This window comes from Pyrgilauda ruficollis, unplaced genomic scaffold, assembly GCF_017590135.1.
Source record: "Pyrgilauda ruficollis isolate IOZ18807 unplaced genomic scaffold, ASM1759013v1 scaffold41, whole genome shotgun sequence".
In the NCBI taxonomy this organism is placed as follows: domain Eukaryota; kingdom Metazoa; phylum Chordata; class Aves; order Passeriformes; family Passeridae; genus Pyrgilauda; species Pyrgilauda ruficollis.
Window position 1 is genome coordinate 5,722,892 of NW_024525601.1, and position 12,768 is coordinate 5,735,659.

The window sequence follows — 12,768 nt, forward strand, 5'->3', positions numbered from 1 at the left end:
TTTTGTTTTTACTCTGTGGGTTCAAGAAGTAGTGATGCAAATAAATCAAAATTTTTTTTTTCCATTAAAATAAATTAAAATCTACTAAGGAATTGCAAAGGATATCACATCAGACTAGTAACTAATTGCACATAATTGAGACTCACAAGTGAAAAAAATGAGTTTCAGATACATATATTCAAAAAAAGTCTGTAAATATTGATTGTGTGTGCTAGAAGGCAAAATTTAGCCAGTGATTTCAAACTTCATTGCTGATATTCTGTTGTTTGTTCTTTTCTCAATACCCCCAACTTCATAAATATGTTTCTGTTTAAAATGTCTTCTTGATGTCTGAAAGATTCAGTAAAACTTAGCAGCTGTGAGGAGAAAAAAGCACAAAGTCGTTGCAGGTTCTGTCCACACAAACAGCAGCAGACAGCAACTTAGATTGAAACTGGTGCCCCCAGTGGCACCAGGGACTAAGGGTTTCATCAAGAGCAGAGTTATTCATAGGAATAACTGAAAAATGGTGGGACAGCTCACATGACTGGAGGATTGTGATGGATGGCTACAGGCTGTTTCAAAAAGACAGGCAGGGCAAAATTGGAGGAGTCTCACTCTTTGCCAAGGGGAAGTTCTGATGCATAGATGTCAACCACAGCAGCTGTGCAAGCCCTACAGAATGCCCTTGAGTTAAGATCAGAGAAGTCATCTTCAAGGGGAATGTTTCAGTAGACAACTTCTCCTGACCTCCAAACCAAGACAATAAGACGAACAAAGCCATTTTTGGGCCACTTAAGCAAGCTGTGGAAGGTTCACAGACCTGTTTCATGTGGGTGATGTCAGCTGCCCAGACATTTGTTGGAAGAACAGTACAGCAGCTCACACTGTCCATCAAGTTCCAGGAGGGCCTAGGAGGACTACTTCCTCATACAAATATTAGAGATGTGCCAAGCAGGAATGAGGCACTGCTGGACTCACAAACCAAGGAAACCTGCTTTGAAATACCTTGGTCAGTGATAGCCTTGGCTGTAGTGGTCACAGTATTGTGGAGTTTGGGATTCGGCTGGGCATGCTGAAGTACTTGGTACTAAACCAAGGCTTTAGACTTTAGAAGAGCAAACTTCAGCTCACTTAAAGCTCAGGTGGCAGGAAGGGCAGGTGGAAAGGCAGGGTGGTAGCATCCTCTGGAACCTTCCATGGAGTATAAACATGCAAACAGGCTGGAAAGCATCCAGAGAAGGGAAAGAAGGACAATCAAAGGACTTGAAAGTCTGCCATATGAGGAAAGAACTGGGGTTTTTTGCCCTTGAGAAAAGAAGGCCTGGGGAGACGTAATCTTGCAGGGGACCCTGTCTGAGAGAAGCTGCCGCTGCCATGCTAATAACATTAACACAAAGCAGCAAGTACCTGATAGCAAGATGGAAGAATTACTGAGACAACAGAAGTGTTTGGTTGCATTAACTTTATGGCACCATCCAAGCTCCTGAGTCAGTACTTCTAGTGTCTTGCAAGGCTGTACTCTCAGTAGTGATGGTGAGCATCAAAAGGAAGGGGAGACAGTGCAAAAGCTGTTGTGCTGCAAAGAAAGTAAAATGAATTTCTGGTTGCATCATGCAAAAGCATATGATTCTGCTTCATAGAATGTAGCGTGTTTCTGTGCTTCAAGTGATGAGACTTTCACTCTCTAGCTGGTTCTGGGCTAAGATGTAAGCCTGGGTCATGTCGAAGCAGAATTTACCTGCAGTGATGGCAATAGCATATTACACCAGCAAGGACTGAAGACATGCTGGTCCTGGAGAAACTTCCCTCTACTCTGGTTGTTTTGGTCTGAGGGCTGAGGAGCACAGCTGCCTTCATGTTCTCCTTTCTTGGGCAGCAGCACTTACCAAGCAGGCTGATCTCCACATCACTCTAAGCTAAACATTGCTGGCAAATTACAGCTCATTCTTTAGGAAATGCCATCTTGATAACATTATTTGAGGTATTGGTCTAGAAGCTATGTTAGGTCTGGAATCTGTATTCCTATTTAAATCTCCCAGTCACAAGAGGTAATGGCACACAGACAGTTGGAGAAGGGTTTGCTTGGCCAAGGTGCTGTGCAGCAGAGGTAGTTCCTCTGTAAAACCAATGGGTTTGCTTAAGTCTCCCAGTATGCCAGAAGGGGTTTATTAGGCTTTGCAAGATGTAATCCAGGGGACCTCATGGGTTTTTTCTTCTTTTTGTTCTGCCTTGGACAAGAAGATAATTTCAGATTGAGGCATCTGTAGCATATGTTTTCTGCAGAGCTGGTAATAATAGAAACATTTCAGTGAGGTCCCTGTATGAGTTACGTCACTTGTTTTTTGACTGGGCAGTCAGAGAGAAGCTAGCAAGGAAGCCTGCTGTCAGTGCTGGAGAAAAGATGTAGGTCCTGGCAGCAAGCCCAGGCCTGCTCAGCAGATCAAAGGCTCTTCCCTTGGCTCCCATAGCAGCCGGAAAAGCAGCTGCCCAGTACCCTTTCAGCATCCTTCACTCCTTTCTCCTCTGCCAGCAAATAACTTCTTTTTGCTCCCCACCTCAGCAATAGTCCCTTTTTTTCCCCCTCAGTATCTGCCAAGCAAGGTCCTTTTATGGAAAGTGCTTGTGTTTACTACCTACAGATCTCAGGGCCAGCCAGTGGAAACACACTGGGAATACTCTGGTTCTTACATGCTCCTCCCTTCCCCCAGTTATGCTCCCAGCTGAGACTTTAACCTGGAGATGAGGCAAAGCTGAAAGGAGCAAGCCATGGTTCTAAACCACATGCCATTTTCCAAGCCAGCCTAATGGAAGATTTGAATTTGGAAAAGTACTTTTTGTGCCAAAACAGCATAACAGCCATGCTTTGAAACCCTTCCCACTCACCTCCCAGAAAAATAAATAATGTGGTTTTTTTGTGGGCTTCTTCGTGGTGGTTTTTCCTTTTTAAATACACGACTGCCTTCCTCCAAAGCCGCTGCTTGTCAGTGGTGTTCCTGGCTGTCCCTGTTAACTGGTTCCTGACGGGAAGTTAGTCTGCCATGAAAGGAGAGTCAAGCAGACATGTCAGAGAACTGCAGACTCTGCAAGAAGAATACTGTGTCTGCTATTACACTGCTGTTTCTGCTTCAGTTTTACTTTGGGCTGGCTGATGGGAGCCTTTAAAAACAGCAGCACTGAGCTTCAAAGGCTCATGCAGCCCTTACATACCAAATTACTGCTAAATAGGGGATGAAAGCCTGACCCTTGAGTGCCCCGCTGGCAGTGTCTGCATCACCAGCACCTTTTCTCCTCCCCGGTTTTGAGAGTTGATCAGCCCAGTAGTGCTAGGTGAATAAACTGTCCTGCACGAGCCTGCTAAAGGTTTTGAAAATATTTTTGTAGTTGTTTTTATAAGCACTGTGAGGCACTCCAGCCTGCACTGTGGATATGAGGTTTTCCTTGCTCAGTAAGCAGTCCCCGAGCTTGGGTTTGCTGTTTAATTATCTGCCGTCATCAAGATTGGTATGGGAGCAATGTCTTAAAAGATCTTTGTTCCCAATGTGAGCTTCTAATGGCTATTAAAACTGTGAGTGTTTGGGAGCTCCTCTGGGGAGCTCTTCTCCCTGTGTTCACACTCTGCTAATAACACCCTCATATGGGTTTGCCTGCTACAAATTGCCCGTAATTAATAATATTCTATATAGGAGCATCAGAAACAGTTAATGCATGTGACTGCAGGCTGGCCCAGTGCCTAGCCCAGAAGCTTTGTAGACAAGGTTTTCTTTGCCTCAGTTTCTCCTTCAGTAAAATCAAGAGAATGTGAGACTTCATAATGCTTGTCAAATTTTTATGGGTGGGTGGGGGAAACCATTGGAAGTGACAGGTGCAGAAGCATAAAAGGTTATTTTCCATAGCTTTCCTTATTATACTTAATGCTTTTTAAATGGAATCTTATTTTCTAACTCATTTTTTGCATAAATATGCCATGTTAGACAGTAGTGGCATTGTGGGGAGAGTTGGAATAAGTGGAGAGAGTGAACTTCAGGATCATTATCACCAGAAATACATATCATTGTTTATTATCATACCTCTAATGAGGCAGAATTATTCCTGTAATTTTTTCTCATTTTTGTCCTTAATTGTTCTTCTCCTACCACCGTTTCTTTATTATGTGTATTTCAAAACTCCTCATGGGTCCAGTGAGGCACCAGTATCACAGAAAAGCAGTGGAACCCCTTGAGTATGCAAACTTTTCTTTCTGCCTCCATTTTCTGTCTTCTTTGCCTTTATTGGCGTCTTCCCGCTTGCCTCTTCTTTCCTCCCTCTGAGTCTGGTTTCCTCTTTACTACGACTGAAACAAATAATTTTGATGAAACAAATATAAAGAAGGAGGGCAAAACACTCTCTTGTGTTTTGTTTAGTAGTGAAACATGCAGCATTATAAAATACCAAAACCCCAATGACTCTGTAGGGAAATTCAGGTAACAAGTAAAACATATGGATACCCAGAGTAAATACGTGGATGCACCAGGCAGGATTCAATTCAAGATCATGATGTGTCTATCCCTGGAGGGATATGAGATAGTCACAGGCCCTGGACTTCAACAGTTTTCAGAATTCTGGAAAATTAATCATTACAGTAAGTTTTTAAAGGATTTCAAGGAGTGGGTGAAGAAAGTAATTTGTCTTGAAAGGACAGCTCAGCGCTTTCTTGATCTTTTTACTGTCCCGGTAAATCATTTATCAGGGAAAGCTTTCAGAAAACTCCCACACAAACTATGCTAGACAGTCTCCCAAAAGTAATATTACTCCCTCTTTATGCTTTCCAGACCTAAAAAAAGAGAGACTGTAGTACCAGGGTGGTACAGGCCCCTGCTTTATAGTGTGAGGGCTTCAAAGCTTCCCTTTTCTAAAATATTAAGTGAATTGTTCAGGACTATTTCAGGATGTGCATTTCTCATTTAACCTTGCTTTTATGTATTTTGTTTCTGTGATACCTGACATAAAATTCAAAATAGTAGCGCAGTGTAAGATCTTTTCTCTTTTGAATTATTAAAATGGAATGTAAGCTTTATTTTTTCCCCCATTAATTGCTCTGGTTGATTTCCCTAGCTTAGAGCAGAGGTGTGGTTTGGAAGGCTCAGATTTTGAAATATTAAGAGAAAGGGGGAAATAAAAAGCAAAAAGGAGGAATTTCTCCCTGCACATTAGAGGCTCCCAGAAAATCTGTGATCACATATATGACTTCTGGAAGGATACATTTTAACTTGTGTTCATCAGTTATGAGGTTTTCTCTGGTCTAAAATATCCCAAACTATTCACTGTCATTTGTATGCAGCATCAACTCCAATCTGCAGTAACAATAAGGTAGTATTAAAAAGGAGTTTCTCTCCATTTATACTTTGGGTTTCAAACAATTCAGTTGCAACTGATTTATTACAGCAATATTAATTTATTTCAATGACCAGAGCTTTGAGAGCTTTCTAACAAAATGTTAAGATTGGCAATACAAAGGGGACTATGAGGAATAATGGATAATTTCTATTATTGTTTTCTCCACGGCCATGACCTTTAATATCATAGATATTAGCACATTGTGAAAGGGAATAGTGTAGGAGGCACAAGGAATAATTTTGTGTTAATTTTCAGCAAGAAAAACAAAAGCAGGTGTTGAAAAAGTTTTTTGTAAATGGAAAGTGTACGCACAGAGAAAGTAGCTATACATGCAAGAGAAACGTACCTTTTTTATTATTATTATTTGCACATAGCATGAACTGATAGATTTTAATAAAGCTCCTTCATCCTAATTATGTAATGAGCCACACTTCCTGTGGGCTGTGAGAAACCTGGAGAAACTGAAAAGGGGTGAAACAACAGGGTAGGTGGAGATTATAGAGAGAGAAGGGGTTGAAGTGAGAAAGTAGTCCAGGGCAAAACAGGCTTCATCTGCTATGTTTCTCATGGAAAAATTGTCCTCACCCTTGCCAGCCTTGAAACTTGGAGGCTTTAATTTTGGACTCAAAATAAGAAACCTGTGGTTTCTCATTCAGATGGGCTCTGTCTGCCTAACCGCAACATCTGTGAAGCAACTGTGGTGTTCTAAGCTCTCCCGAACCTAGAATTTTACAACAAATTTTCTGGAAAAGCTACCTGAAACAAAGTGACAAGGGCCTGTATTAAGTGCTTGGTAACACGTAATTCACAATTCACGAGTGTCAAATATGATGTTAAAAATCCCCCTCCCTCCCCCCACCCACCAATACCTATCCATACCCTAGCTCACCAAGAAAATTTGTTCCCCTCACTCCAGAGAGCATTTACCTGGCACACAGACATGCTCCTTGTGCCCTGACTCATCCCTACTCTAGGACTGTGTCTGTCCCTTCTGCCTCCCTGCCTCAGGAAGTCGGCATTAGCTGTTTGCCAGCATTAAAGCAAACATGGCTGAGAAATCCCTTCCCCACAGCAGCTATTTCTAACAAGCTGCTGTGAAGGAATTGCTGCTAAAAGCAGAAGAGGAAAAAAAAAAAGAGCTGGTATCTCAAAATACTTTCCTCATCGCAGCAGTCAGCTGAGGAGGCACGTCAGGAGAGAACAACATCATGCTGTTCTCAGGTGATGTGGGGTAAGGGGAAGAGGGTAGGAGACACTGAAATCTGTTCATAAAGGAGAGAAGGAAACCTCCAGACACACAAAGAGGAGAAGCTAATGTGCCTTCAAAGTACATTTAACGTGGGATTGCTGACATGTCATCACAAGCACCAGCACAGAGCTATTACATGGGTCACTGCAGGGACAGGGTTACCGTGCCCTTCTGTAATCCTGTTGGATTTATTTTATATTTAACTTTGCCGTTGAATTCCACCTTGTATAATGTTTGGTTTAGGAAAAAGTGCTACAGCATACCATTTTTTTAATTCTCACCTGGCAATATGACTTGTAACCCCAACTCTCCCCATATAATTTTTGTCTGAAAAGTAATGTAAAGTCTCTTTGAATAAAATCCTTCATTCTTCACAGGTATTTTTCATGGGAAGTTCAAAGAGAACTTTTCATTTCTCAGATACTCATGTTGTTTTTGCAGGTGCTTTAAAAAAGTTTCCATTAACAAATAAACAGTAAGAGTCAGGCGTGATTAAAATTGCTCAGCCACAAACCATCAACACTGAATATACTAAGATAAAGCTGAAGTGAGTTGCTTAACAGGTGCTAAAATCTGACCTAGTTCCATAAGAGGTGTTAGAGAATGATGCTGCACATAACAAAAAAAAAAAAACCAAAAATCTTTTTCCAAGCTTTGTGAATAGTAAAAGAGGTGACTATGTTCATTATTGGTTACAAACACTTTTAACCCAAGCTTCTTCTTAATGCAGTTTCACTGACACACTCACAGCCTTCTATGATCCAAAATACAGAAACATCATCCTTCTCAGAAAAAAAAAAAAAAAAAAAGTGGTTTTAGAAGCAAGTGAAAAGAAAGCAAAAAGCAGGAGCACCTCAAACACATTACTGATGTCAGAAAAATTGTAGCAAAAAAAAATATATAACACCTTCAAAGCTTCCAGTTCTCATACATGGATTTTGGTATGGATATGGTGGGAGGGCGCTGAGACAAGGTCAGGGTCTAAACTGTATGTGACAAGGTCAGGGTCTAAACTGTATGTGCTCCAAGCATTTGCACGTAATCTGGTGAGCCCTGGCTTGCCTGGGATCCTAGGAAACAGAACTTTCTAGGGATGTTTCCTTTGAAGGAAGATGCAGCATCAGCAGGTCAACAGCTGCCTTTGTTGAGGACACCTGACCAGCAGCAGTCACTAAATCCATCCATAGTTTCCCCTTTGGTGGCAGTATGAAGAATATCCCAAAAAGACCAGTGCCTGAGCTCTGCCTCCCTTGTCTGGGTCACTTGAGGTACAACCCTGAGCTGTGCAGGTGGTTCTTAGGACACACACCCTGAGCAAGACTCACCGACTACAATTGATTAAGCACAGAAGCGATCCCAGTATCTTCATGTATTTGGCAGTGGTGGCCTTGTATCAATTCAGAGTTTATATACTTCCTCAGAAATGTTCTTACTAATTTTGAAAGTAGCAGAAGTAACAGGTCTTTCTGCTTATTGATAAATATATTGAAGACTGTGAACAAAATCCAAAGTGTTGTTCGGTGCAGAAGCCATTACATTTGAAGAAGTCCTTGACATCCTCTGGAACAGAAGATATCTTTTTTTTTTTTTTTTTTTTTTTTTTTTTTTAATGTATCAGACTCATGAAAACAAGGATCTATTTACAAACCTATCTGAACAAATAGTTCCGAAGACAAAAGGTAATTGCCTAATGATCGCCACTGTGGTAGCAACAAAAATTTAATTATTAATGGTAAGACTTCATCTCCACCATTTTTGCAGACTAATATGCCTTGTGGGATGGGGAATGTGCTTCATTAGGGGCTTCTCTTAAAAAACAAATGCAAACCATATGCACGTTCAGCTCAAGGTCTTTACCTCAGAAATAATTATGTCCATAGCTACACACTGCCTGTTAGCTAAATGTCATTCAAGGTCTTCCTTGTAATATTAGAAGCATGAGTAATACCAGATTAACCAAGTTCCTGAAAAGTATTTTGAGGGCTATTCTTTAAAGCAAATTAAATTGTGGGACATTGCTCAAGGCAGAGAGAGGACACTGGAAACCTTGAGGAACGAAGCAGTCCTGTTGATATTTACTGCAGGGTTGTCTGTGTATTGTTAGGCACAGGACTTTTTCATGTGAATAAGAACCACGTGTACATGAAGAGAGAGTAAAAAAAATGAAATTTGGGGGAAATTAGTTCAAATGGTGCCTCCACATTTGTGATCTCCAAGGTCGAGGACAGCAAGTGCACAGGCTATGGTCCAAAGTTCCAATGAGACACAGAGAGGGATGACAATATTCAGAAATACAGCATTTTATTTGGCAGGAAACAAAATACAGAAGCACGAGTGTGTAAGCATATGTATTGTGTTAAGCTTATGTATTGTGTATTGTCCTTAAATAGAGTTGCTGGTAAAAGGGGATTCTACTATAAAGAAAGAACCATATCCCTACTCAGTTCTTCAGCAATTTAGCTACTCTCTGTTTCATCACATAGGAGAGATTTTCACCCTGACAAGGGGTTCCCCCACACCTGGGAACCTTAACCAATTGTAGTTTAAAGAAACTTAGAGTGGGCATGAATGAGTAAAGACAGAAGGAAAAGAATGTGAGGGACCAGCATGTGTTGTGTGTGAGAGAGAGAGGGAGAGCTGCTCTTTCTTGTAGGAGTTAAGCTGGGAAATTATACCAGTCCTTAGGCATTGTGGTCAGTGAAGCCCAATGTTGTGTCTGGACCTGTTAGTTTAACCCTTGCAGTATCAGATCTGACCTTCTGATGGCAGCCACATGGCCCTGAGTTTGTGAAGGGGCACAAAGCTGGCAGCTCTGCCTTGCAGTGTCGCAGTCCTATATGAGATCACTTTACGTCCAGGGAACATTGAGTGGTCCTCAGAGGGACAACAGTGTGTTATGCATCACAAGCTGCTTCATGTCCTGCCACAGTGACCCTCCCATTCCCACAAAAGCACCTGCTCATGGCTGGTCAGTGGGGCTATGAGTGTGCTGGAAGAATCATGGTGCGTTCTTACTACACAACATGCGTGTTCACAGTCACATATCTGGATCTATTTCTTTTCAGCTTATACCTGTCTAGTTCTGTTGACCTTGGTGGATTTATCCAGGTGTATGTCAGGCCAGAATCAAAGCCTCTGCTCTGTCAGTGAAAAGGGAGTCAGAAGCTGGGCTGGTGTGCTAAATACAACACATGATTACTAGGAGAAATGACTTGGCAGGAGTTGAAGCACCAGACATACAGAAAATGTTTGCTTTGAAATTCCAGAGACTTGACTGTCCCTTTGGTTTTTTGGAATGCTTTGATTTAGTCATGTGGGGTGGGAGCTGGCTGTAACCTTGCAAGGGCACTGGGAACAGTACCTCTTGTGCAGCTACAGGAGATGTGAAGGGAATTAACTGTCAGCAAGCTTCAGGGAGACAGCAGATGTATACGTGGTTAAGAGGAGTTTGGCTGGCTTGTAAAATTTATTTCCACCACAAGATCAAAAGTGTATAAAATATGTAATCCTTGGATGTGTAATGTATAACAGGACATAGCAGTGTAAGTGAGGGAAAAGCGAATTCATTGCATGCGAATGGCTGAACATTTTCACTCTTAATTACTTGAGAGCAGGAAAAAAGAAGGCTCCTGCAGTTTCTGCAATTACAAATTACACATGCCCACAAGGAACTCAGGATTTGGTGCATTTGAATAATCCATTTCATTATTCATTTTCAGAAGTAAACATTCCAAGCCAGCTCTGCTTGCTTTTGGGTGCAATTTACAGGACAACCCTTGCATCAGCAGAATGAACCATTGACGCAAACCTCCTTGCTGTATACTTGAGCGCTCGACTGATTTACTCACGCTCTCCTCTCTTAAAGGTGGCTTGTGTACATTTTCTGCCTCTGCTTCTGTCACTGGCTCAAGAGTGAGTGTAGATGGTGCTCCCCCAAAAAAATTCCAGTGTCAGAAAAGCAGAAGTGAGACAGGATGCTGTTCCCATGTTGCCAGGGGCTCCTGCTAGACTCCTAACCCATTACACATCCAGGATGAAAGCCTGAATTCCTGGTGTAAGCACTGGACATTGTTAATGAGGTCTGCACGAGAGGAGAGGAAAAACACCTGGCTGAAATTTCCTCACAATAGCTTCAGTAATTCAGCCCTGTTCTGTAGCTTTTGTATATTGTTAATAAGTGGTTCCATTTATTTTACATTGTTACGCTGGCATTTTTTTCCTAGGATGATAATAAAAGTAGGATGAGGGGGAAGAAACACTGATTACACACTTTAAAAGTGAATGTAACAAAAGGAAGGAAAAATTATTACTGCTTTAAAAATGTCCTTCTGTTCCACCTTCTTAATAACCCAACTATGAAGAAATATTCTGATTAGATTTTGTAAAAATATGTGTTCCCACTGAGAAAGCAACTGATTCTTTCTGATTTGCTTTAGTCCCTGAGAATAGTCAGATGCATAAACCTCACAGACAATCTCTGATGATCAAATTGGAGGGCACAAGAAACATGCTGACCAGGGAACCAGACTACTCATGAAAACTAGATTTTGTCTTTATGTAACCTCCTATCTGATAGAACTCAATCTAGGAGACTTTTACTGAAGCAAGTTTTGCTGGAAAAAAGAATAGGTAGGTTATAATCATTGTTGACTTCTTGACTCTAGGCTTGCTAGTGAGGCATCTGCCCATGCTTTTCAATCTCCTTTGACTGAGGTTTGGTATTTTACCAGGCATCCTAGGAAGGTGGTTGATGCCCCATCCCTGTCAGCATTTAACAGGCATTTGGGCAATGCCCTTAATAATTTGCTTTAACTTCTTCTCAGCCCTGAAGCAGAAAGTCAGTTGGACTAGGTGATTGTTTCAGGACCTTTCCAACCAAAATATTCTATTCTATTCTATTCTATTCTATTCTATTCTATTCTATTCTACTCTTTGACATTCTGTTTACTTAACACTGCACTTCACTATAAGGTTATGTTGAATGCTTGCGTGAACAAAACCTACTTTTAGAGCACAATTCTTGTGAAGAGCAGCTGAGGAACCTGGGGTTGCTTAGCCTGAGGAAAAGGAGGCTCAGGAAAAACCTTATTACCTCTTCAAGTGCCTGAAAGGAGGTTATAATGAGGTTCATCTCCCAGGTAATAAGGGGAAGGACAAGAGGAAGTGGCCACAAGTTGTGCCAGGGGAGGTTTATACTAGACATTAGGAAAAATTTCTCAGCTTAAAGAGTAGTCAGGCATTGGAATAAGCTGCCCCAGGAAGTGGTGGAATCACCATCCCTGGAAGTGTTCAGAAGACATGTGGATGTGGCATTTGGGTATATGATTTAGTGATGGACTTGGCAATGCTGGGTTAATGGTTGGAAGTGATGATCTCAGAAGTCTTTTCTAACCTTAACCATTCCATGATTCTAGGAAAAGGTTTTAAACAATGTTAGAAGGTGGGATAGGACTTATGAGAAGCTGATTGCTTTTAATAGTTTGGATTTTAAGGAATGAGACAGAATTTTATTTAAATTGAATATTGACAGTTTCTTTATGGTGAGTTCAGTTGCCCTAGCTGTGCCACTGAGAACACTGCAAGCCCTCTGACAATGAGTGCTGCAAACAGCACAGTCAAACATGTCCACAGCAGACAGGGAAATTGCATTTCATACATAATTCACAATGTGCTACAGCAATTCCATAAGGTCAATATCTATTGTTAACTTGAAGAAATTAACAGCGAAAAGAAACAAGCATTTATCCTCCTGATCTTAGAAGAGCTGTCTACAAACTGCTGATTTCCACTGCACAGCACTACACAAACAGCAAAGAAGAGCTCTTCTGTGTATAGACAAACAGTGCATCTGAGACAGATAAACGCTGAGTGTAGAATAATATCTTTTTGTCTCCAGATTTTCATCTCAGAGTTCCACAAAAATGGAGAAAAGAGACTAAATATAAACAGGGGAAACTTTGTGCAGCAACATGCTGAAGTTGTTTAGCATTGGGATTCCTCTTGCCTAATTGGCCATTCAAAATTAGTCATCTGGGCTTGATGTTCAGTAAAGGGAGGGAGGCTGACATTGCCAAAGGGTAGTTCATCCCCTTCAAATATACCTCTTATAAGGAGGGTGGGATAAGTTACTTGGCAGAGTGCCTGTGGTTTCCAGGTATTTACAG

General features: G+C 41.3%; 1 protein-coding gene across 4 annotated transcripts in view; it reads left to right on the plus strand.

Annotated features, from left to right (window-relative positions):
* DLGAP1 (DLG associated protein 1) overlaps positions 1-12,768 on the plus strand; it is a 134,999-nt gene that overhangs the window by 78,722 nt on the left and 43,509 nt on the right. For 2 of the 4 annotated variants that reach the window (XM_041477679.1, XM_041477681.1), the window contains exon 6: positions 780-792. The exons of the other annotated variants lie outside the window; for them this stretch is intronic. In XM_041477679.1, coding sequence (XP_041333613.1) covers positions 780-792 — 13 coding nt within the window. The remainder of the gene's footprint in view (positions 1-779; positions 793-12,768) is intronic. 4 annotated transcript variants of the gene reach the window in all.